We start from the raw sequence: 22976 nt of genomic DNA, 5'->3' as shown, positions 1-22976 counted from the left end.
TTGGTGCGTGTGTACTGCTGTGCGGGTTCTCTAAAGACCTGGCTGCTGGCTTCAGACAGAGCAGTGCTGGAGTCTGTGGGCTGTGCGCTGTCATCTGGGAATGCTCAGTAGCCCTTCTCTGAAAGCAGCAGGTGTGATAAAACACCCATCACACTCTGCAGAAAAGAGCCAACCGATGATACAGTGGGGGTGAGGCCCAGACTCCACTGTACAGGTTGAGCTTTGTTTCGGAGGAACTCAGCTCGGAAACAAAGGCTGAGAGTGTGTTCTATGGACTGTCATGTGCATGGAGGCGACATCATGGCATCATCTGGTTTGGGGCCCCCAAGTGATTGACATGATTCCCGATACTTAATCTTTTGTGCCTCTTCCCTTGAACGAGGTAAATGGTTGTCTTGCTTTTAGATCTTATTAGACTATCTTTCCAACCACACAAGAGTAAAACAGTCCAGGACAACTCAAGGCTGTTTCTGATGAACCTGGAGCAGAAGGTCACTGAGTAAGCAGCATGTTGGCCGTGACATGAAATGGGGCGGCCTGAGAAAAGATGTCCCGAACAGCAGAGTCACTTCCCTCTCAGCTCCCGAGAAGCTGAGCCTCGGGGGGCTTCTGTCAGATGAGCGCTGGCGAGGGTGGGTGGAGTGCCTCCTGAACCTGTGACCTCTGTGCTCTCTCCTCACAGTGTGATCTTGTGGCTGGGGGACCTCAACTACAGGATAGAAGAACTGGATGTGGAGACAGTGAAAAAGCTCATCGAGGAGAAGGCCTTTCAGACCCTGTATGCATACGACCAGGTACAGATGGCCGCCTGTGCGTTCGAAGGCAGCTGTCCCCACACTGTGAGGGCACAGGAAGGCCTGGCGTCCCAGCCTCTTCCTCCTCGGCTGGGTGGGTTTCCCTGAGGAGCGGGTGGCCAGCCGTTCCTCCTCTCAGCTGCCTTCCCTCGTCCACGGCTGTCCCCCCCGCCACTGGCTCTTCCCTCGAGGCACCTCGTACCCCTGGGGGACAAGAGCGTGCGTGTTCTCTGTCTCAGTCTCTCTCTCTCTCTCTCTCTCTCTCACTCCTTATCCCCAGTGCTCATTCATTCATTCATTTCATCCAAGTCGGAGCTGAAAGGGTACGAAGCTTCTCATAAAGGCACTTGGTGTGTTTAAGATGCCTTGCTCCTTGTTTTCTGAGTGAGCCTGCCTCGCCCCCTCCTGCTCTCACCTTAAAGTCCCTTTTCTTTTTACCCTGTAGCCCCCTTCTTATTGTCATCAGTCTGAATGATCCTGCTAACCTTTTTATCCTGCAGTGCACATCAATCAAAGGGGGAAAACAAATATCAACTTTCTTATGTCTTTCCTTATGGAATAATCTCTTTTTGTGACTCATTTTTCTTCCTAGTTCCTTCCCTTGGTAAATTACCTTTTTTTTCTCTTTGATCCCCATTTCAGGATTAAGCCAGGCTGCTCTCTAACCATCTGTTTATTGCATCGGTATTCCAGAGTAAGGCGACCTAACTCCCCTTCCCTGTCATACCCACCTCCTCTTGCCTTCTTTTCTGCTCTGTCTTCAAGTAACAGTAGAGGTTTCGTGTGTTCTCTACTTCTCAGATGCTTTTAAGGTCTACCTATACCGATTTAAGAATCATCCTACAGGGGGGATCCCTGGGTGGCGCAGTGGTTTGGCGCCTGCCTTTGGCCCAGGGCGCGATCCTGGAGACCCGGGATCGAATCCCACATCAGGCTCCCGGTGCATGGAGCCTGCTTCTCCCTCTGCCTGTGTCTCTGCCTCTCTCTCTCTCTCTCTCTCTGTGACTATCATAAATAAATAAAAATTAAAAAAAAAAAAAAAAGAATCATCCTACAGTAACATCTACATTTTTACTATTTCTGTGGCTTTTTCCTTAATAGTGTTTTTTTTCTTTAGGAATTCATATTTTGGGGAATTTGGCAACTATTGTGCCCTGAGTGGCTACTCCCTGTCTCCGGGGTTAGCTGATGGTTCTTCATCAGTCCACGCAGGGCAAAGCTTGGTCCCCAGGGAGGAGGCAGGAACACCTGTGGTTGTTCATCTCGCCGCAAGTGTGATCTTAAAGGAACTCCTCAAATGAGTGCAGTGGGAAGAATCCTGGCTATTCTCAGAATGTGCCAGGCACCATTCTAAGTTGACAGTTCTTCCCAGCAGTCTTGAGAGACAGATTCTGTTACAAATACAATATTTGCCAGTGGGGGAAATCAAGGCACAGAACTTCCCATAGTTCATATAACTTATTTGACAAACTCCTTATTTATTTATTTATTTATCTATCTATCTATCTATCTATCTATCTATCTATCTATCTACCTATTTTTGACAAACTCCTTTAGAAAAGTTGTTTAGGGATGACCGGGTGGCTCAGTGGGCGAGCATCTATCTGCCTTCGGCTCAGGTCGTGATCTCCGGGTCCTGGGATCAAGTCCCGCATCTGGCTCCTCGCAGGCAGCCCGCTTCTCCTTCTGCCTGTGTCTCTGCCTCTCATGAATGAATAAATAAAATCTTGTAAAAAAATTGTTTAATTCATACTCATTTGGGTACACTTCTAGTATTTATTTTTATATACACGGAAATTCCCCTTGGCTTTTTGGACTGTATCTTTCCAGACCTTTTTCTGTATAGTTCTCTCTCCGTACAATGAGAACAACTGTGTTACACAGATGAAATATCTGATACTTGGAAGGGAAAAGTCTATGCCTTTCGGTTCGTGATCCTCTGAGGGACATCTCAGTAGGTTGGTACTCAGGCCCCCTGGATGTAGGTAGGCCCTCATAAAAGCCCCAAAAACTGTACAACAGGCCAAAGGATGGTCAACTTGCTCCCCTTCCTAGGATTTAGTTCTCAAGATCTTGCAGGATAGCTTTCTCATGGGCCTTTCTTTTTGGGTTAGGGTTCAGATTCCAGATTGATTTCCTTTCCTCTGCTAATTCCAGGTTTGACTTTTTTATTCTGAAGTGAGTTTTTTTCCCCCTCTTCCTTCCATCCTTTTGTATAGCTGAAAACCCAGGTGGCTGCCAAGGCGGTGTTTGAAGGCTTCACCGAAGGCGAGCTCACGTTCCAGCCAACCTATAAGTATGATACTGGCTCCGATGACTGGGATACCAGGTAGGTAGGCGATTGCTTCAGGGAGCTGAGCAAATGGAAACCCTGAAATTTAGGGAAGCACTCGTCCCCACGGGCCTAAAGAAGGAGATTTGATTCCTGTGACTTCCCGTGTTTTGCACTCTAGTCAAACATTTCCCGTCAGTATCTGCTCATTGATCAGCTCTGCCTTCCTACGTGGTCTCTTTTTTTATTGCCTTAGCCTTTGTTCTATAATAATTTACTTTTCAGCTATGCTTAGGGTGATAGGATGATTCCAACCCGCTTAGCTTGTACTTGGTCATCGCGTAGGAGTTTATCAGTTTCATTAATGCTTGTGGTAGGCCTCACGTTATTTCATACACTTTACTTCTGTTACCTCACTAAATCTTCTCAGCAGCCAGCTGAAGGAGGTATGATTTATTTATTTATTTTGTAATTTATTTTTGGAGGTATGATTTATTATCCTCAGTTTTTAGATCGGGGAACTAAGGCACACAAAAATTAAAGAGCCTTCCGAGGGGTGCCTGGCTGGCTCAGTAGGTGGACCATGCAACTCTTGACCTTGGTGTTGTGAGTTCCAAGCACCACATTTGAGGGTAGAGATTATTTAAAAATAAAAAATCTTAAAAAATAAAATTAAAAAATAAGATAAAGGGCCCCCAAACAGGCTAGTATAAAACCAAGCTTATAACTGAAGCAGTAGGAATTCAGAGCCTGTTTCAAGCACCATCTTTTAAGGACTGCAGAGTACTTACTCCCAGATTGCCTTTTTTGTCTCATCCCCATAGGAGGGTAAAGAGCAGAGAGTCATTCTGAACGGTGTTTGGCTTGGGGCCCATGCAGCTGTTTTGGGTGATACCCACAGAGCACATGCTATCCCCTGGTGGGCCCGAATTGCTGTGCTTTCTCAGATCCCTGGGGCTGCATGGACTTGAAGGCCCTCCCCTGTCATTCTCCAGCTGAGCCAGGGTGCTGGCCAGGCAGGGGGCTCTGCTATGCCTATGCAGGCCCCCAGTGTGGACTTTGCATTTCAGCGAGAAGTGTCGTGCTCCTGCCTGGTGTGACCGGGTTCTCTGGAAAGGGAAGAACATCACTCAGCTGAGTTACCAGAGCCACATGGGCCTGAAGACCAGTGATCACAAGCCTGTCAGCTCAGTGTTTGACATCGGGGTAGGTGTGCAGCTGATACCCATCAGGAGCACTCTATGGAGAAAGGGTTCTCATAACCAAGACCACTCTTGTCATTCTTAGCTCCTCCTTCTGACCTGAATATGAGAAAGCTTTTAAAAATTGTTTTTTTTAAAAAAAATAAAAATAAAAAAAAAATAAATAAAAATTGTTTTTTTTTTATTTTCTTAAAGGATTTTATTATTTATTCATGAAACACACAGAGTGAGAGAGAAAGAGAGGCAGAGACACAGGCAGAGGGAGAGGCAGGCTCCATGTAGGGAGCCCGACGTGGGACTTGATCCTGGGTCTCCAGGATCAGGCCCTGGGCCGAAGGCGGCGCTAAACCACTGAGCCATCCGGGCTGCCCTAAAAATTGTTTTTAGGGACGCCTGGGTGGCTCAGCGGTTGAGTGTCTACCTTCCGCTCAGGGTGTGATCCCGGGGTCCTAGGGTCAAGTCCCACATCAGGCTACCTGCAGGGAGCCTGCTTCTCCCTCTGCCTCTGTCTCTGCCTCTCTCTATGTCTGTCATGAATAAATAAATAAAATCTTAAAAAAAATTGTTTTTAGGTGGGGTGCTTGAGTGGCTCAGTTGGTTAAGTGTCTGCTTTGGCTCAGGTCCTGGATTGGGCCCTGCATTGGGCTGTCTGCTTAGTGGGGAGCCTGCCTCTTCCATTCCTGTCTGCTGCTCCGCCTGCCTGTGCTCTCTCTCTCTTTCTGTCAAATCAGTCCATCAATCTTTAAAAAAAATTGTTTTTAGGGGCACTCAGCTGGCTCAGTCCGTAGAGCATGTGACTTGATGTTAAGGTTGTGAGTTCGAGCCCCACATTGGACATGGAGGTTTCTTAATGATAAAACAAAAAAGTCATTATAACTTAAATTTAATTCATAATTATTTTGGTGTACTTCTATGATATATTTCTGTGTCCTTGGAAGTTCCCCTTTGCTTTTTGGACTGTAACTTTCCAAAACTTTTCCACAACTTTTTCTTTGCATTTATAAACATGTCCGTATTCTGTATACAACATAGAGGATATTTTCCCTTTTTGTAAAAGATCATGTTATGCATAGTGTTCTGAGAGAACATCTTTTGTTTCCCCCTACTGACTATGTCTTAGGAGATCTTTCCATGTCAGTAAAGATAGAGCTCCCTCCTCTTCCTCCTTCTATCAAATCCATATGAGCTTATTTCCCACACCCTGGCTGATGTTGGATTTTATTAGTCTTAAATTTCTGCCAACCCAGTGAGCCAAAAGAAAGAGATCTTGCATTATTTTAGATAACATTTCTCTGCTTGCTAGTGAAGTTGAACATCTTTTTATTATCTCTTCCCCTGTGACTTCTGCTTCTTTATATTATCTATTCTCGAGGGTTCAGGTAAAGGCATATCAGAATCTGTGAGGCTGTGGATAGCTTGACAAAAGCCTGATGTGTGTTACAGAGTTTTATTACTGGAAAGTGACAAAAATTGTGTTTATAATTCACAACACATAAGGGAAAGCCTGACAAAAATCTTGGCCAGTGGAGCACAGGTTACAAAACCTTGAGAAATGCCACTTTCAATCAAACCCTAGAGAAGTTTCTTGCTGCAGGCCCGTTGACAGCAGCAAGCAAAGTAGACCTTGTCACTGAGCATCATTCTGCCCTAGGTCTGCGACCTGCCACACCTGCCAGCCAGGCTTCCACTCCTGCGTCTTCTCTCTGCAGTTAACCTCATCACAAACTCTGCTTCTGGAGACCCTTCTGGGTCTGTTGTGAACTGGGTTCTTTGTTGACTAATTAAATCCATCTAGTCTTCACTTTCCGTGTTGCCATCAGCTGCTCTTGCCCCGTCCTGTGCATGTCCTCTTTCCTGAAAAGGAGGAAATGGGCAGAAGGCACTCAGGCTCTGCTGTTTCCCTCCCAGGTGAAGGTGGTCAACGAAGAACGTTACCGGAAGACTCTGGAAGAGATTGTTCGCTCCCTGGACAAGATGGAAAATGCCAACATTCCTTCTGTGTCCCTTTCTAAGCGAGAGGTAGGAAGGACATGTTAAGGATATCAGCAACAGGCTCTTCTATTTGTAGAACTCAGATCTCATCTGCGAGGCCTCAGAAATCCAGGAGCCACCTGTCTGACCCCTGGACTCCAGGCTTCTTGACGGGCAGACGCTTCTAGTTACAATGAGGCTGCTGTGTTAGCTGACAGGAGGGGGCTGGTTTGGATTCTGTTCTTCTGATCGTCTGAATCAGAAGCCTTTAACCTGTATGACTCATAGGTTTTACCCACACGTGGGCCATTCATGATTTAAATGATGGCACAGATGAGCCAAAAAGTGCTTTGTTTGATTTCAGTGTAGCTGGTATGTATTCTTGCAGGGGTTTGTCTTCCTATGGATGTTTTGCTTTGACCAAGATGAAGTTGAGTTAGAATTTTGTGGGTACACAGGTGTTGGTGGGAGGGAAGGTGGTGTAGAAAAGGGATGGGTCACAGGTGGGGGAAGTCTAGTTAGGGCTGAAGACTTTTTGTGGAAGAGCTACAGCGTGGAGCACTTAGAACGGACAGTTCCAAGAAGTCAGAACGGAGATTTCTGGTGAGGGTATTGTTTAATGCCCTAATGTGCTCCATCTTCATGTTTGGGGCTGGAATTTGTAAAGGGTATTTTGGAAGTGGTCTTTGTGTATAGAAGACAGAAGGTTCGAATTTTGAATCCTTCAGGAAATTTATTTATAAAACAATGTAAGTTTTTGGGTTTCTGGGTTAAACACAGACCCAGACAGACCCACACAGACCACTGGTCTTTAGTGGAGCTGTGGCCTCCCAGGTAAATACGTAAAGCAGAATCATGATTTGAAAGAGGTGGTCCTTGATTTTCTTTCCGGAAAGGGCAAAGATTGCCCAGTTGGGGTGGCTGAGCGGGTTGCCGAGAAGAGGGCACTGGTCTGACTGGTCCCGGGCTTGTTCCCAGTTCTGTTTTCAGAATGTGAAGTACATGCAGTTGCAAGTACAGTCCTTTACTATCCATAATGGACAAGTACCCTGTCAGTTTGAATTCATCAACAAGCCTGATGAAGCGTCTTACTGTAAGAAGTGGCTGAATGCCAACCCCAGCAGAGGCTTCCTCCTGCCAGGTGAGGCCTCTGTTTCCAGGTCCCTGGTTGCTGGTTTGGGGAACACTCTACCCTGACTGCTTGTTTTCCTAAAGTAAGCTTTTTTGTTTGACTGTTTGTTGTCTGATTGAAACTTCTAAAAGTCCTCTGGACGAACTGTCCGCAACTAAGATATAACAGGAAAGGGTACGAGTTCAGCTTGAAAAGCTTTCTCAGCCATGTGTATGTTCCATAATTTCACAGAAAGAGAAGACGGAAGACCACTGGGAAGCAGGTGCTGCTCTTGAAGGACCCATTTTCACTGTCTGCCTCACTATAATCAGGTCCCCGCATCTGCTCTTATAGGGAAAGATAACGGGGTGGTAATCCAGAGATTATATCCGGCCCTGGAATGTACCATTCATGTCTTTCCCCTAACTTCTCCTTTGCACTCTGCGTCGTGCTGTGTGGCAGAGGGATGAAGCCTGTTTTGTGGACAATTTATAGGCTGACACTTGCATTATATTTTCTCCTGGATCAGGTGTCTTTATCTGACCTGGCCCAGGGCAAGCTCTTTGATCCCTGCCTTCTGATTGTATTAATAATTGTAACTTGAGCTGTGCTCCTTTGTACCTGATTTTCATAGCAGTTGCCTCATCACATGTTTTTGTTTGTTGTTTTCATATCTCCACGTGGACTAGAAACTTGTTCGTGTGTCCTCTGAGTGCTGAGCACATACATACGTGTTGGTTGGCTGACACCTCTGATGCCCTTCCCCAGCCCTTCGTGGCTGCTCCGCATTCCCGCTGTCCTCTTTCCCTCTTTCCTCTTGGGCTTCCAACCAGCCAATGTTAACTTTTAATGTTTTTCTTCAGACTCTGCCATTGAGATTGAATTGGAGCTATTTGTAAATAAGACCACGGCTACAAAGCTCAACTCAGGTGAAGACAAAATTGAAGACATTCTGGTTTTGCACCTGGACAGGGGAAAGGATTACTTTCTGTCTGTGTCTGGGAATTACCTGCCCAGCTGTTTCGGATCTCCCATACATACATTGTGCTACATGAGGGAGCCGATCTTGGACCTGCCCCTGGAAACAATTAGAGAGCTGGTGAGTTACATGCCACAAGGAAGCTTCTAGAATGGTAGCAGCCGACCAAGTGAAACAAGATATTCTCAGTCTTTCATACATAGTATATTAGAGAAACTCAGCCATGGATACTAAGATATGAAGTTGCCCTGGCCCGTGATTTTATTCCTTTTTTTGTTTTAATCATCACGTGGGCATCTGTCATCCTGAACTAAACTTTCTGAGATGTAAAAGACTCCTATAGAGACAATTTGAATACAAGAGGACTACTTTAGAGCAGATTTATCGTAACATGCATTTCTCCCCGTTCCAATGCATTTTTTAATTTGGGGACTTAATTTCTACCCTCTCCATTACATAAGATGAAAACAGAGGCCCAGTAAGGAGTGTGATTAGTCACAGGTCACATGGTAAGTTAACAGTGGACCTGGTGCCTGCATTCAGATTTTTGAACTCCTAAGACTCCCAAGTCTCTGTCCTTACCCCACTAGTCCATACTGTCTCCCTGTTTCTGCTCTTTTCTTTTTTTTAATATTTTATTTATTTATTCATCAGAGACATAGGCAGAGGGAGAAGCAGGCTCCCTGTGGGGAGCCCGATTTGGGACTCGATCCCAGGACCCTGGGATCATACCCTGAGCTGAAGGCAGATGCTCAACCGCTGAGCCAGTTTGGCATCCCTCCCTGGTTCTGCTCTTGGCAGGATATTTTTTCAAAGAAGATGATGCATATTTCATCTGATTTATTGAAACTGCTTGCCATAACCCATTCCTCATTCTCAAAAATCACCTTTTGTGCCTTGATTGTGAAATCACCTGATTTCATTTTTTTGCCTATGGAATGTTTGCTTAGGGGTTTGAAATGCTTCTCTTCCTCCATGGGTTTGCTGCCCCCATTATCATGTATTCTCCTGGAACTAGCCTGTTGGAAGTTCCATCGGTGGACCTTTGTGTTATGCTTTTTATTTTTTAATTTTATTTTTTAAATTAAGATTTTATTTACTTGACATAGAGAGAGAATGAACATGAGCAGAGGGAGCAGCAGGCTCAGAGCTCGATCCCAGGACCCTGAGACCATGACCTGAGCGGAAGGCAGACACTTAACCGGCTGAGCCACCCAGGCGCTCCTATCCTTTTTATTGCTTTTCAGACTCTGATGCCACTACAGACTGAAGATGATGGGATCCAGTTGGAGAACCCCTTGGGAATCCCCAAAGAGCTCTGGATGATGGTTGATTACCTGTACCAGAATGCTGTCCAGCAGGTAGGTGGTGATTAAAAGCAGTCAGACTTGATTGATGCCAGGCTGCCTTGGGAAAGAGCATCAGCCTCAAGAACTTTTGGAGTAAGAAGCTTTAACCTCAAGGAATCTATGGAAATCTATCTCTTCCCTAAGGAGTGAGTGTGGGGTAGGTTCATAGTTTCATAGCCCCATGAGACCTTGCTGGTACATACAGTGCTTGATTACCCGCAAGGGAAGCAGCCTTGCAGAGGATGGCCTTCGTGGCACAGCGTGTTCCCTCCCTTGTCCCCTGGGGTCCTCCCAAGTAGAAAGACATCCGGATTCCTCTCAGGATGTCAGCCTGCTATCCTTTTGAGGAGTTCTTGCCAGTTTCTGGGAATGGGAGGGGCTAACTTGTTGATAAGCCAGACTGAGGCCTGAGACCAGATGGAGCCCCCAGGGCATGAGTCAGGAGGCCTGATTTCTAGAGTGATTTGGGCAAGTTCCATGAGATCAGATTGGTCTGCTTCACTGACTCATTCATGTAGGGAGACTAATACAAACTATAGTCCACCACTTGGGAGCAACGTACGTTCTTAGGACAGTCTCTTTTTACTAACCCCCCCCCCCTTACATGTATTACTACAGTGGATCAAACACTATTCTAAGTGTTTAGCAGCATTGCCTCAGTTAGTTCTCACGATAGCCCTCAGATGAAGAAGAACCCGAGGTCCAGAAGGCCAAGTAACTTGGTCACGATCCCAAAGCTGATAAATGGGCAGGATGGGGATTAGAACCCAGGGAGTCTGGCTGTAGAAGTCACATTCTTGTTCAGGGGCCATGCTAATCTTCTCTGTATCGTTCTCACTTTAATGCATGTGCTACCAAAGTGAGCACAGAGGTCACGTTCTTAGGTACCATGCCATGATCAGCCTTCTCTGTGGAGCTCCTCCCGAGTGTAACGAGCAATACACAGAATATTATTATTCAGTTATGTGGTGTTAAGTCATTTAACAAAACAAACGAATATAAGGCAGGCTAGGACCAAAGGAAATACCTGTAGTGCTGTAACCTTGTTTTCACAAAGCAAGGTGGTGCCTTTTTAACTTTCTCCATCTTATAAATGATGTATTTTCCTCATGCTTTTTTCCTGGTTAATCTCTCCATAACACTGCAGGAAACATAGCTATAAGTTTACCTTATTGTTATGAGCAGTAGGCCCTACCTGTAGCTTTATAATCAGTTTTATCACTTGAAAGACCTGTCGTGGGAGCATGCTTGGGAAGGCCTGCCAGGTGAGTTAGCTGCATCAGCCCTACATCTATCACATCGTTTACCAGGTTGATTCCAAGGCCTCACTACGCTGCTCCCTATTTGCACCTTGGTGGTGGTCATATTTCTAGGTCAGGAAATCATGGCTAATTTTCTGAGAATGTAACTATTTGGTGACTTTCTTTCTTTTTGCAGGAAGATCTGTTTCAGCAGCCAGGCCTGAGGTCGGAATTTGAGCATATCAGGGACTGTTTGGATACTGGAATGATTGAAACCCTCTGTATCCTTAGACGTTTGTGCGCATGTGCACGTGTGTGTGTGTGTGTGTGTGTGTGCATGTGCATGCATGTGAATATGATTAAGAGGTGAGAGAAAAGAAAGAATATTTTAAGGCTCAAAATCAGATCTTGTGTCCTCAGCTACCATATTTTTCTTACTTAAAGTTTGCATAGAGAAGACTTTACAACTTTAAGCAGCCACTGTAGCAGGAACTCAGGAGGGCCCAGCTAAGCTGACAAACAGCTTGGCCCCTTCACCATGTCAGGCTGGCATCCTGGCTCTGAGCAGAGGGCACTTCTGGCATGTGCTCGCTCCTGGGCCTTTTCCTAACCATGGCTCGGCATCGCCAGTTCCTTAACGATGGGCCAAAAGCCGCCAGCAATCATTCCGTAGCTGAAGCCTTGCTGCTTTTCCTGGAGAGCCTGCCAGAGCCTGTCATCTGCTATAGCACCTACCATAACTGCTTGGAGTGTTCTGGCAACTACACAGCGAGTAAACAGGTGAGGGGAAGCGTTGAGCATTAATTTACACATGTTGCAGCCTCGGGCCTTGTGGGGCCTGAGGGAACAAAGTGGGCGCAGTCCCTCAAACACAGTGTCCTAGCAACTCCATAGCCTTCCTTCCCGAACCTGTTCTTCCTCTCATGTCCTCTTTTCTTTTAATGGCTTCATCTTTAATTCCAGTGACTGAACCCAGAAACCTGAGTCATTTCTGAGTCGGCCTCTGCTTGCCTCCCGCATGCCCAGTTCCCTTGATCTTTCACTCTCTTTCCACTCTCGTCCACTGACCCTGGTTCCAAGCCCCGCACTCAGGCTCTCCCTCTGCTCATTTGTTTTGTATACTGCCATCATACCACGTGCTCTAAAGCTCTCGTCCGGTCACTGTTGGTCAAAAGCCACACTCGGCTCTCTATTGCCAATTAATGATTTTCTTAAACAAATATTCAAGACTTTTAACCGTCTGGTCTAGTGGTTCACACATATATAGCAGAATAATCTAGAAAGCTTGTAAATAATACAGGTGCCAGAGCCTCACCACCCATCCACTGAGTCGGAATCTCTTTTGGAATAGATCTCCTACAAGTTTCCCAAGTGGCAATGATGATATGCAGAGAGCTGGAGTACTTGAATTCTAGCCTGATCGACCTCTCCAGGCTTAGTACCTGTTCAAACAGTGGTGCTTCTGCTAAAATTGACTTCTCAATCTCTCCCCTTATCTCAGTTTTCCTTCTCTTGCCTTTTTTATACTTTCTTTTTGCTCTGAATACCCTAGTCCTTACTTCGGCAAGTCCAGTCTTGTCTTATATTCAAGACCTGGCTTAAAGTGTCTTCTATTCCCACAAACCTTTTGAGAGCACATGGTTAGAATATTGCCATCTAAATTCACATAGTGCTTGATCTGTGCTTCTCTTTTGACACTCGTGCCAAGGGGTGAGTGTTCAGGGTTCCCTGTGCACAGTCTTACTCATACCCTTGAATCATGTACTCAGTTCCTGGAATATAGCAAATGTCTGACAAATGACTGAATGAATGAAAAGACAAATCCCGATTCTCCTTCTTTCAGGTCATTTCTACCCTCCCCACTTTCCACCAAAATGTCTTCAATTACTTGATGGCGTTTTTGCGAGAACTGCTGAAAAAATCAGCAAAAAATCATTTGGATGAGAATATTCTAGGTAAGCAGTCAAGCGTCCGTGGAAAGCATCTCTGCAAACTGAGAGACTCATTATGAGAAATGTGCTTGAAGAAGGTCCCAAGACCACTGAAGTGGAACTAAAATCTGCGGTCCTGGGCCAAATTTACCCTCACATGTTTTTTTGTTTTGTTTTGTTTTTTTTGTTTTTTTCAAGCAGAAAATAATGCTTTGGGGCACTCCTCCCAACTCAACACAAAAATAAGTAGTGCTGCTTTTGCTGAATCATTTGTCTTCTGTGTTTTTCTTGCAGCCAGCATATTTGGCAGCTTACTGCTTCGAAACCCAGCTGGTCACCAAAAGCTTGACATGGCAGAGAAGAAGAAGGCTCAAGAATTTATTCACTTATTCCTCTGCAACTCACCCTGAGCCATTCTATCTCCTGTCCTGTTTTACTCAAGGCAGCCAATTGCCAGCCCCACCTGTTTAAGATCAAGAACTACCATAAGACGACGTGAGGCCCCTTGGAAGCAAAAGTGGCAGCTGCCTGTTTCCTGAGCCCAGACATCCCCCACCCCCTGACTGTGGCTGTCACATCCCTGCTACTCTGAGTTGGGAAGCCGTGGGGGAAATCTACCATAATAAAACTGACAGTCAATGTTCAACTTTAGCTATTTAACACAGATCTATTTTTTTAAATTTTAAAGATGCTTAAATAAATACTTCCTGTGCTTACTCAGCCTGCCTCCAGGGCATAGTCAGTGCCTTCCCTGTAGCCTGGGCTGAGCTCCCCATGACCAGATATTTGAACAAACTTTGGGGCCTTGAAGGGAGAATGAACTGGACAGCAAGAAGATGCAAGCAGAATCTGCTGGATAAACAGGTCACAGCCACCCTAGATGCTTCCAGTGCTCTAAGGACATATGTATATGTATATACAAACCCTACCCCCCGTCCTACTCAGAGGTGGCTCAACAACTCTGGAGCTGGCCACTCAGCCTCAGAGAGTAATACTGTGGCTTGAAAACGAAGGTACTGAGGAAAGTGGTGTTCTGGTGAAACAAGTGGGTTTTTCTGGATCAGCAAATCCTCCGAACTGTATAGGATGCATCCCCTCTCTCATATGTGTAATATATTTTAATGATAAATGTATTTTTAACACTGGTTATTTGCATGTCTTTATGTCTTAAGAGGTGGCAGCTGGACCTTTTGTGGTGTTGGGGCAGCTGGTCAGGGACTGTAGAGGTAGTTGCTTGGCAGTTTGGTGGGTAACAATCACTATTCAGTTTTCTTTTTCTTTTCTATTTTTTTTTAAGGTTTTATTTATTTATTCTTGAGAGAGGGAGAGAGTCAGAGACACAAGGCAGAGGGAGAAGCAGCCTCCATGCTGGGAGCCTGACGTGGAACTCGATCCTGGATCTCCAGGATCACACTGCGGGCTGAAGGCAGGTGCTAAACTGCTGAGCCACCTGGGCTGCCCTTCTTTTAAATCTTTTAAAAGATTTTATTTATTTATTCATGAGAGACAGAGGGAGAGAGAGGCAGGGACACAGGCAGAGGGAGAAGTAGGCTCCATGCAGGGAGCCAGACATGGGACTCGATCCCCGGTCTCCAGCATCACCTCCTGGGCCAGGAAGGTAGATACTTAACCGCTGAGCCACCCAGGCATCCCTATTCAGAGTTTTCAAGCAAGAGATGTATAGGCATGGCCTGAAAGGCCTGACCCTGATGTAGTCTCTGGGAGTTGTCCCACTGGATAGATACTCTTAGGTAGCTTATGGTGGAGCTCTTGGTGGGGGGGAGGGGTGGCTCAGTGGGTTAGGCCTGTGCCTGCAACTCAGGTCATGATCCCAGGGTCCTGAGATCAAGCCCTACACCAGGCTCCCTGCTCAGTGGGGAGCCTGCCCCTCCCCCTGTTCGTGCCTCTCCCAAATAAATGCAATATTTAAAAATTTATTTATTTTTAAGATTTTATTCATCCATTTATGAAAGACAGAGAGAGAGACAGAGACACAGGCAGAGGGAGAAGCAGGCTCCATGCAGGGAGCCCGACGGGGGACTCGATCCCAGGTCTCCAGGGTCACGCCCTGGGCTGAAGACAGATGCTATAAACCCCTGAGCCACCCGGGCTGCCCCAACTTTTTTTTTTTTTTTTTTTTAAGTAGCTTATGGGAAAGTCAGGCGGTAGCCGCTGGAAGGTTCTAACAGATATAACAGGTATTTTAAAAAGATAGGAGGGGGCGCCCGGGGGGCTCGGTTGGTTGGGCCCCGAGTCTCGGCTCACTCAGGTCATGACCTATAGGGGCTCCCGTCGGGTCGGCGCGGAGTCGGCTCCAGATTCTTTCCCTCTGCCCCTCCCCCCGTCGCATTCTCTCAAATCATTAAAAAAAAAAAAAAAAGAGTAAGGAAAGCGCGCGCGAAGTCGCTTCTCGGGCGCTGGGGCACCGAGCCCCCCGCGCCCCCCGCGCCCCCGGCAGCCTGGACCGGGACTCGGAAGCGGGGCCGCAGGGTGACGGCGCGAACGGTCAGGGGAAGGCAAGTAGGTGGCGCCGACCGGCCGGCGGGAGCCCCGCGGGAGCCCTGCAGGGGGCCGCTGGGGCCGACGGCCCGGGCAGAAGAGCGGGCGAGCGAGCGCGGGAAGCGGCGGCCCCGGGCGCGGGGAGCAGCCCGCCCTCCGCCTCCGCCCCGCCCCGCCCGCCGCGGCAGCAGAGCGGGGAAGGTCACAGCCCCGCAGGCTCTCCCTGCAGCGCGGAGCCCGCGCACGGCTAGCGGGCTGCTGCGGCTGCGGCTGCGGCTGCGGCCGCCCCCCCGCCAGTCGTTGACGGGGGTGATGGGTGATGGGGGAGGGGGGAGGGGGGCTCGGACCCGCGGCTCTCGCCGGCCGCCCCAAACCGACACCCCGAGCCCCGCGGGCTGCACCCCCGGCCGCCGCTCCTCCGTGCGGGACGGCCCCGCGGCCCCGCCCCGCCCCTCCTGCTCGCCGATTGGAGGCTCGAACTCCGCCCCCTCGCCGCCTGGACCAACCAGGAGCGCCAGGGAAAGGCGGGGCCTGTATCTCCTCCTTCCTCCGGAAAGCGGAAGCGGAAGTGACGTTCGAGGAAGGTGGGGGCAATCATGGTGCCGCTGGGGAGGGGAGAAGCTGCCGCTGCCGCCGTTGCCGGGAGCCGCGGAGGTAAAAGGCGAAACTAGACGCGGCTTGGGCTGGGGGCTTTTCGTGGGGGGCGGGGCGCGGGACTTAGGCTCCCTCCTGAAGCATTTCCCAGGAGAGACCCCAGTCTGGTCACCATAGGGACCCCACCCCTCCTCCGTTTCCATGGGGATGGGTATCCAGCCCCCCTTCCCTGTTTCCATGGAGACCCGGACCCTGCCCCTCTTCACCCGGCTTGGAGCCCCCTCAGCCTGTCCGCAGAGGTTTCCGTGTCCCCCCGGGCTGGGCGCTCTCCCAGCCGGGTTCCTTCTCCCAGCCTTCTCTCAAGGGTGCTCCGTTTGTGCTCCTCCCGTGCCACCCTCAAGCCTCCTGGTCTTGTTTGTTCCGGACACTTGGTCTCCGCTTAGCCGCCGGTGGTGCCGGGGAAGCCCTGCGGGGCCCCCGGCGCTCTTATCGCTCCTCAGATGCAGCGAAATGTGCATCTGCCGGGTTGCGTAAGCCAGAGCCAGGGGTCGGGCCGGTTCCTCCCGGATCTGATCCCTCGGCCTGTCTCTCACCGCGGCTGCCTCTCTGGGTGGCCGCTCCACTACGTCCTAACCCAGGGGCAGAAGAGAAAGAAAAGTGCAAAAGCCAGACCGAACGCTAAAAAGTGATGTGTTATTATTATTTTTTTAAGTGCTTTTCTGCCGGCCAGACCCGGATTTTTTGGAACCTGTGTGTTTTGCAGCTAGGGGAAGAAGAACTAATCCAGAACAGGAAAGCTTAAAATTTGGTGCTTTTTATTTTTATTTTATTTTTATTTTTTTCTTCTTCCCCAAGAGAAAGTATCTTTGGCAGAGAGTGTATCTTCCCAAGAGGATGTATTTGCCAGTCTTTTCATTCATTTAGCTGACATCTCCTGAACTCTTGGTGTCATTGTACTGTGCTAGGGGGGCAGGAGAAACAAACCCAAGAGTCACCGTTCCCTCGCCGCAGAGAGCGCACCATACAAGCACAGGTTCTTTTTTTCTTTCTTTCTTTCTTTTTTTTTTTTTTTTAAAGATTTTATTTATTTATTCATCAGAGAGAGAGAGACGCAGAGACACAGACAGAGGGAGAAGCAGGCTCCATGCAGGGACCCCGATGGGGGACTCGATCCTGGGACTCCAGGATCACGCCCTGGGCCAAAGGCAGACACTCAATCTCTGAGCCGCCAGGGCTGCCCCAAGCACAGGTACTTAGGGGGCACCACGTTGCTTTATAAGAGAAATAGATGAAATGTTCTTCATTGGATACCTCTGAGTGGGGATCAGCGCCCTCCCTCCCCCCTTCAAACTGAAACATTTGTTTTAGGAAGGAGGGAATGAATTCACTCTTGTTTTCCCAATTATAATGAGACACTGTGCTTTAATGTACATTATCTCTTTTACTCTGTAACAACTTTTGAGAGAAGGAACTACCAGTCTCACCTTACCCATAAAAAAACAAGAACAAAAACAAAAACGGAGCACAGGAAAGTTACCCAACTATTCAGTGGCAAAGCCGGGATCTGTGGGTAGGTGACCCTGCCTCCAAAATTCTGCTTGCACAATAGATTACTCTGTCCCATGGTCTGATTTGGGGGATATTTGAGTGGGGTTTTCTTACTTTTATGACTTAAAACAACTTTGATGTTTAAGCTTTAAGACTTTAAAATGACCTTGAAGGAGTTTGCCCTTTTATCCCCTTTAGGTGTTGTTTGGTAATAAGGCATATTTGGAAGGTCTTAAGAACTGCTACTTATTTCTTCGGTGCCAGTTTTGTTTTTTGTTTTTAAAAGGTATTGCTTTTATTTTAAAATGACTTGATGGTTTCAAAATTAAACTTAAAAAAAAAGAAATTATTCCCAGGGAAGAGGATTTTCATTAATTTTGTCCTTCAGGCAAGGGGGAAAATGAGCCCTGTGGTCACCGAGGACGTCCCTGAGTTTGGCTCTAACTCTAGCTTTGTCCTGTTGCAGACAGGTCATTACCTTTCCATTTCTCACAATTGGGCTGAGCACGATCGAACCATGGGGGAACACAGTCCAGACAACAACATCATCTACTTTGAGGCAGAGGAAGATGAGCTGAGCCCCGATGACAAGATGCTCAGGTTTGTGGATAAAAACGGACTGGTGCCTTCCTCATCTGGAACTGTTTATGATAGGACCACTGTTCTCATTGAGCAGGACCCCGGCACTTTGGAGGATGAAGATGATGATGGACAGTGTGGAGAACACTTGCCTTTTCTAGTAGGGGGTGAAGAGGCCTTTCACCTAATAGATCATGAAGCAATGTCCCAGGGTTATGTGCAACACATTATCTCACCAGATCAGATTCACTTAACAATAAACCCTGGTTCCACACCGATGCCAAGAAATATTGAAGGTGCAACTCTCACTCTGCAGTCGGAATGTCCAGAAACAAAACGTAAAGAAGTAAGTAAAGCAATGGGTGGGGGCCCAGTTCGCTTTGGAGAAAAATCCTTGCACAACTCGTGTTGGCACTTGTAGCTGGGGGATGAAGGATCCCTGGAATGGGGACCTGCAGTGGCTTTGTGTGTCAACAACATGTATGCTTCACGTTTTGTTGTGACTGCTTCCTGGAGCTTTTAGTTTGTATGGCCACATTGAAATTTGGGAAAGATAAATGATAAGGTTTCAAATTTTCCTCCCCAAATCAGAAATAAAATAGAAATGTCACTGAGGTAAGTCCATGTTTCAGATGCTGAAAGAACTAGATTTGGCTTATCTCTGGGGTGTGTATAAATGATTTGTTTTGGAGATGAGTATCTGCTAGAATATGCTTTATTTTTGTGGTGAATATTTGATGGATAATAAGGCTTCGCTTTTGTAAGAAACTCAGGCAAGAGACAGTAAATGAGAGTAGGTTATCTAAAATAAGTTTTCATGCTCATATTAGCTACTGTGAGGAAGGTAATGTATGTCACGATGGTTGGAACACTGTAAAGCATTGTACAAATTGTACTTGTGATGATCGTTAGCAGAATGAAAGATATGGTTTAAAGGTAGTGATAGACATTATCTAGGAACCAATTATAGGTCAATTAGAAAAGACAGATCACTGGTAGTTGCTGTGTCAGGAACTAAACGTAAAAACGTTACCAAACAGACATAGGGTAAATCATTTAGCAAGATATTTTTCTCTTATGCTGTAATTAAGGGCTTGGAATTGGAGACTTTTATTATTCATACCATATGGCTTTTCCACTGCTAGCCATAGACTCTCAGAGCTGGAAGCAACCTGAGAGAAACCATCTCGTCCTACCTCTCACCTCAGGCAGGAATTTCTCTACAGCATCTCTGACATCAGGTCATGTGGTCTCTGCTTGAACGCTTGCAAAATGATGAGAGCACAGGGTTTCACTGCTCAGCCTCGTGCATTTGTTGGCCCGCTCTGATTGTTAGAAAGCTTTTACTTGTATAGAGCCAGAAACCTGCTTTCCTGTAGCTGCTGCCCATCGGCTCTAGTTCTGCCTCCCTGAGCAAGTTAAACCTTCTTCTCACAGGAGGATAGACCAACAGATATTTAAAGATCACAGCTTTCTTTATCTTCTCTTGTATAGGCTGAACACCTTGATTTACATAAGTGTTTCTCTGTGACATTCTTCACCGGTTTCCTTTTTTTTTTCTTCACCAGTTTCTCATCTGTCTGGCCACCTTGGATTATATGAATTCCAGTTATCCAAAGTCTTCTTAAAATTTACAGTTGAGCACAGTCTCCCAAGTGTGAGGCAGCCAGCACTGAACACTGTGCAAATCTTATCTCTTAATCTAGACACTATACTACAATTGCCGTATAGTTTGTATTTTGTTAGCAATGACATCATACTTACTCTGATCTTGTACTTGGAAACCTCTAGAATAGTGATTCTTAACTGGGGGCAGTTTTGTTCCCCATAAGACGGTAATGTATAGAGCCATTTTTGGTTGTCACTGGGGAAATGCTACTGGAATCCAGGGGGTAGAGGCCAGTGATCCTATTAAACATTCAGCAAGGCACAGGACAGCCACCTGCAACAAAGAATTATCTGGCCCAAAATGTTGACTGGCCGTTTTCCAGTAAAACTTTATTTACAAAACAGGCAATGGGCTAGATTTGACCCACTGGCCGGAGTGTGCCTAGCCCTAGACTAGAACAGAGGGAGCTTAAGGAGTAGTTGAAAATAAGGATGGAAAGGCAGAGGAGATCCAGATGTGGAAGGCAGTGATAATGTGCTAAGGGGTTTGGACTATTTTCTGGAAATAGTGGGAAACCGTTGAAAGTGTCTAAGCCAAGGAGTGATGTGGTTCGAGTAGCATTTTAGAAATACTGCTCTGGTAACAGTGGTAGCTTGATTGCCCAGTTAGGAGGTAGTTGTAGTTTAGATTTGGGGTTTCATTTGAGTCCGAAGAAGGATAATGGCCTTGTAAATAGAATCCAGAGCTTTTGTGAAGGTATAAGAGAACTTTGTATATTACTGGCATCTGAAGAATGAGCCATGGATTTAGTATGATTCAAAGAATTCATCCATTTTTCCGAGTATGTCGGGTTTCTTCTCTCTCTTAGCTCAGGGGCCACACAGATGATTGATAGAGCTTCAAGACCAGGAAGCATTTTGAGTAGTTAGAGTACACTGTGATGGGTACTTTAACAGAGGCCTGTTCAGGGTGCCTGTCAAGCTGAGGAGAAAGTGGCGGCCTGCTGTCCACCCCACCATTTAGGAACGGTGAGTCCATAGGAGGAATCAGGATGAGGAGAAAGTTTGGTGGGGCAACTGGTGAGCTTGTTTGGAAAATAGTGAATGTGTAGCCCTGGAGGGAAAGTAAAGTGAACAGGTTGAGAAACCCATTTGGAAATGTGGATCTGAATTCAGTCAAGGAAATGGTTCAGGATTCCTGAAAGGTTCAAACCATGGGCAGCTTACTCAAGGGGTCAGAGTTGGTCTGAGAATATAAACGCTAAAAAGAGAAAGAAGAACCAAAGATCACATAGTCAAAGAGATGTGTGGAATGTGGTGTTGTGGAAGGCAAGGGAAGTGTGTCAAAAGCATGACTGTTCCTCTGTGATCCTGTAGACGGATTGAGGACCCCGAAGGAAGCCATTGGTTTTACTATCTGTGCCTTTGATCACACTGTGAGAAGACTTTCTGTAGAGCACTGAGGGCCAAAGCCAGATTTCCAGTGGTGGAGAAGTGAGTGGGTGGTGAGGAAACCAGAGGCAGGAAGTGTCAAGTTGTGTGTGTGTTTCTACTATGGTGTTTGGAGGAAGAAGAGTAATGATGTAGTAGCAGCTCAAGAGGGTTGAATCATTTCTTTAGCACAGAAAATGTGAATATGGCTTAGAGCCTAAACTTAAGGCCATCTTCAGTTAATGATTACTATGTGAAAGTGTTTTGAAAGCAAATGTTGGGGAAACATTAAGTTGAATGGAGATAGAGGTTTATTACAGAATTTCTCAGAGCTTTTGATGTGCTGATACCTTCGAAGTAAGGAGATGCAGACTTCTCCAAATATTTTGAACTTGGGAAACCATTTTCAGGTCTCATTTCCAGGGTTGGTATTTTGTGGAACACATTTTGGGAAATGCTGATCTAGGCAGGAAAGGAGGAGATGGTAGGGAGGGAATGATTATGCAATCACCTATATGAGCTGTCACTTTGCCACTCTGTGCTCCGGATCTTCCTTGACTCATGATGTGGTTATGTCCTGATAAACCCATTAGAAGTTGAAAACATGGGAAGTACGTCAAAGATCCCTAACCTCCAGATCTCGTAGCTTAGCCAAGCCTGCCTTAAACATACTCAGAACTCTTACATTAGCCAGTAGTTGGGCAAAATCATCTGACACAAAGCCAGTTTTATAATAAAGTGTTGACCAGCTTATGTAATTGATTGGATATTGTGCTGAAAGTGACAAACAGAATGGCTGTATTGGTACAGAATGGCTGGAAGTGTATCACTTGTTTACCTTCGTGGTGACACGGGGATGCCTGGGAGCTGTGGCTTGCTGCTACTGCCCAGCATCATGAGAAAGTACCCTACGTCATGTTGCCAGTCCAGAGAGAGATCCAAATTCAAAATTTGAAGTCTAGTCTCTCCTGGATGTGTATTACTTCTTTTCTTTACCACCATACAGTTGAACCATCGTAAGTTGGGGACTGTACTTGCAAGCCTGGTTTACTATTCATGTCTTCAGATCTTTGAACATGTTGCTTAGTGACCAAGCATTCAGGAGACTTGCCTTCCTGAGGCACCATCTTACCTTAGCTTTTGCTTTGACAGTGATTGGGGTGGAGGGAAGCACTTTAATTGGCCTGAAGAGGCCAATGTTTATGACTGTTTGATAATACCTTTCATGATTCCTGTGTCCCCCTTTTTTCCCCTTAAAAAAAAAAAAAAAGACTTAGTCTTTTTCCTCCATCTCCATGTCCAGATGTTACTCTTGAGAAATTAAATCATTTGATAACTAGTTAGTCTTCTTGGCTTCCCAAGCAGCTTATTTTCTGAGTCAGATTTTAGCCTGATTTTCCTGTTTACCCTAGATCGTTCTATTGTTTCCTATAGCGTGTAGTTGGCTTACTTATTACTTCACTTTTTTCCTTTGTTGCTTGTCTTGCGTAAAAATTAACCAACCAGAATCTTGCTACAGATACTGTCTTCTCCTCCCACAGAGCGACTGGTGATTCTGACTCTAATTTCATGTATCTGATTCTCACACTTGCTGTCTTACCACCATCCAGCTGCTGGTAGCTTTGAGAAATCGCCAGTCAAAATATGTGCCATTCTTTGCAAGATCAGCAGTCTAAAGAGGGTTGCTCCTTTAATGTCCTACTCTGGGTTTCTGAGCAGCTGTGTTTCCTTTAGTCAGTTCACGTAGTCCATGGTTTCCCAAGCTTTCCTGCATCCATACCTTCCTGAGAACCTGCTGGGTCTGTCTAGTTACCTGTCTATCCACCTCTGTACGAACCACACTGGTGAACGTAATGTACCCCTTGTG

General features: G+C 46.5%; 2 protein-coding genes and 1 non-coding gene across 4 annotated transcripts in view; 2 read left to right on the top strand and 1 right to left on the bottom strand.

Moving 5' to 3' along the window:
• The window catches only part of INPP5B (inositol polyphosphate-5-phosphatase B), a 51528-nt gene extending 37533 nt beyond the window's left edge, over positions 1–13995 (top strand). Inside the window, 11 exon segments of the mRNA XM_041738507.1 lie at positions 683–794; positions 3014–3123; positions 4137–4272; positions 6177–6287; positions 7218–7380; positions 8214–8449; positions 9577–9690; positions 11116–11200; positions 11572–11699; positions 12763–12874; positions 13145–13995. Coding sequence (XP_041594441.1) covers positions 683–794; positions 3014–3123; positions 4137–4272; positions 6177–6287; positions 7218–7380; positions 8214–8449; positions 9577–9690; positions 11116–11200; positions 11572–11699; positions 12763–12874; positions 13145–13260 — 1423 coding nt within the window. The 3' untranslated portion in view covers positions 13261–13995.
• Positions 10438–10545, bottom strand: LOC121481745. The gene has a single exon (XR_005985402.1). It is a non-coding gene; the product is annotated as a U6 spliceosomal RNA (small nuclear RNA).
• Positions 13996–15894: 1899 nt separating the features above from the next.
• Positions 15895–22976, top strand: part of MTF1 (metal regulatory transcription factor 1) — a 42419-nt gene continuing 35337 nt past the window's right edge. For both annotated transcript variants that reach the window (XM_041738309.1, XM_041738308.1), the window contains exons 1-2: positions 15895–16003; positions 17958–18416. In XM_041738309.1, coding sequence (XP_041594243.1) covers positions 18009–18416 — 408 coding nt within the window. In that variant the 5' untranslated portion in view covers positions 15895–16003; positions 17958–18008. The remainder of the gene's footprint in view (positions 16004–17957; positions 18417–22976) is intronic.

This window comes from Vulpes lagopus, chromosome 23 (genome assembly GCF_018345385.1).
Source record: "Vulpes lagopus strain Blue_001 chromosome 23, ASM1834538v1, whole genome shotgun sequence".
In the NCBI taxonomy this organism is placed as follows: domain Eukaryota; kingdom Metazoa; phylum Chordata; class Mammalia; order Carnivora; family Canidae; genus Vulpes; species Vulpes lagopus.
Note: the sequence above shows the minus strand (reverse complement) of the source record. Positions and strands in the feature narration are given on the sequence as shown.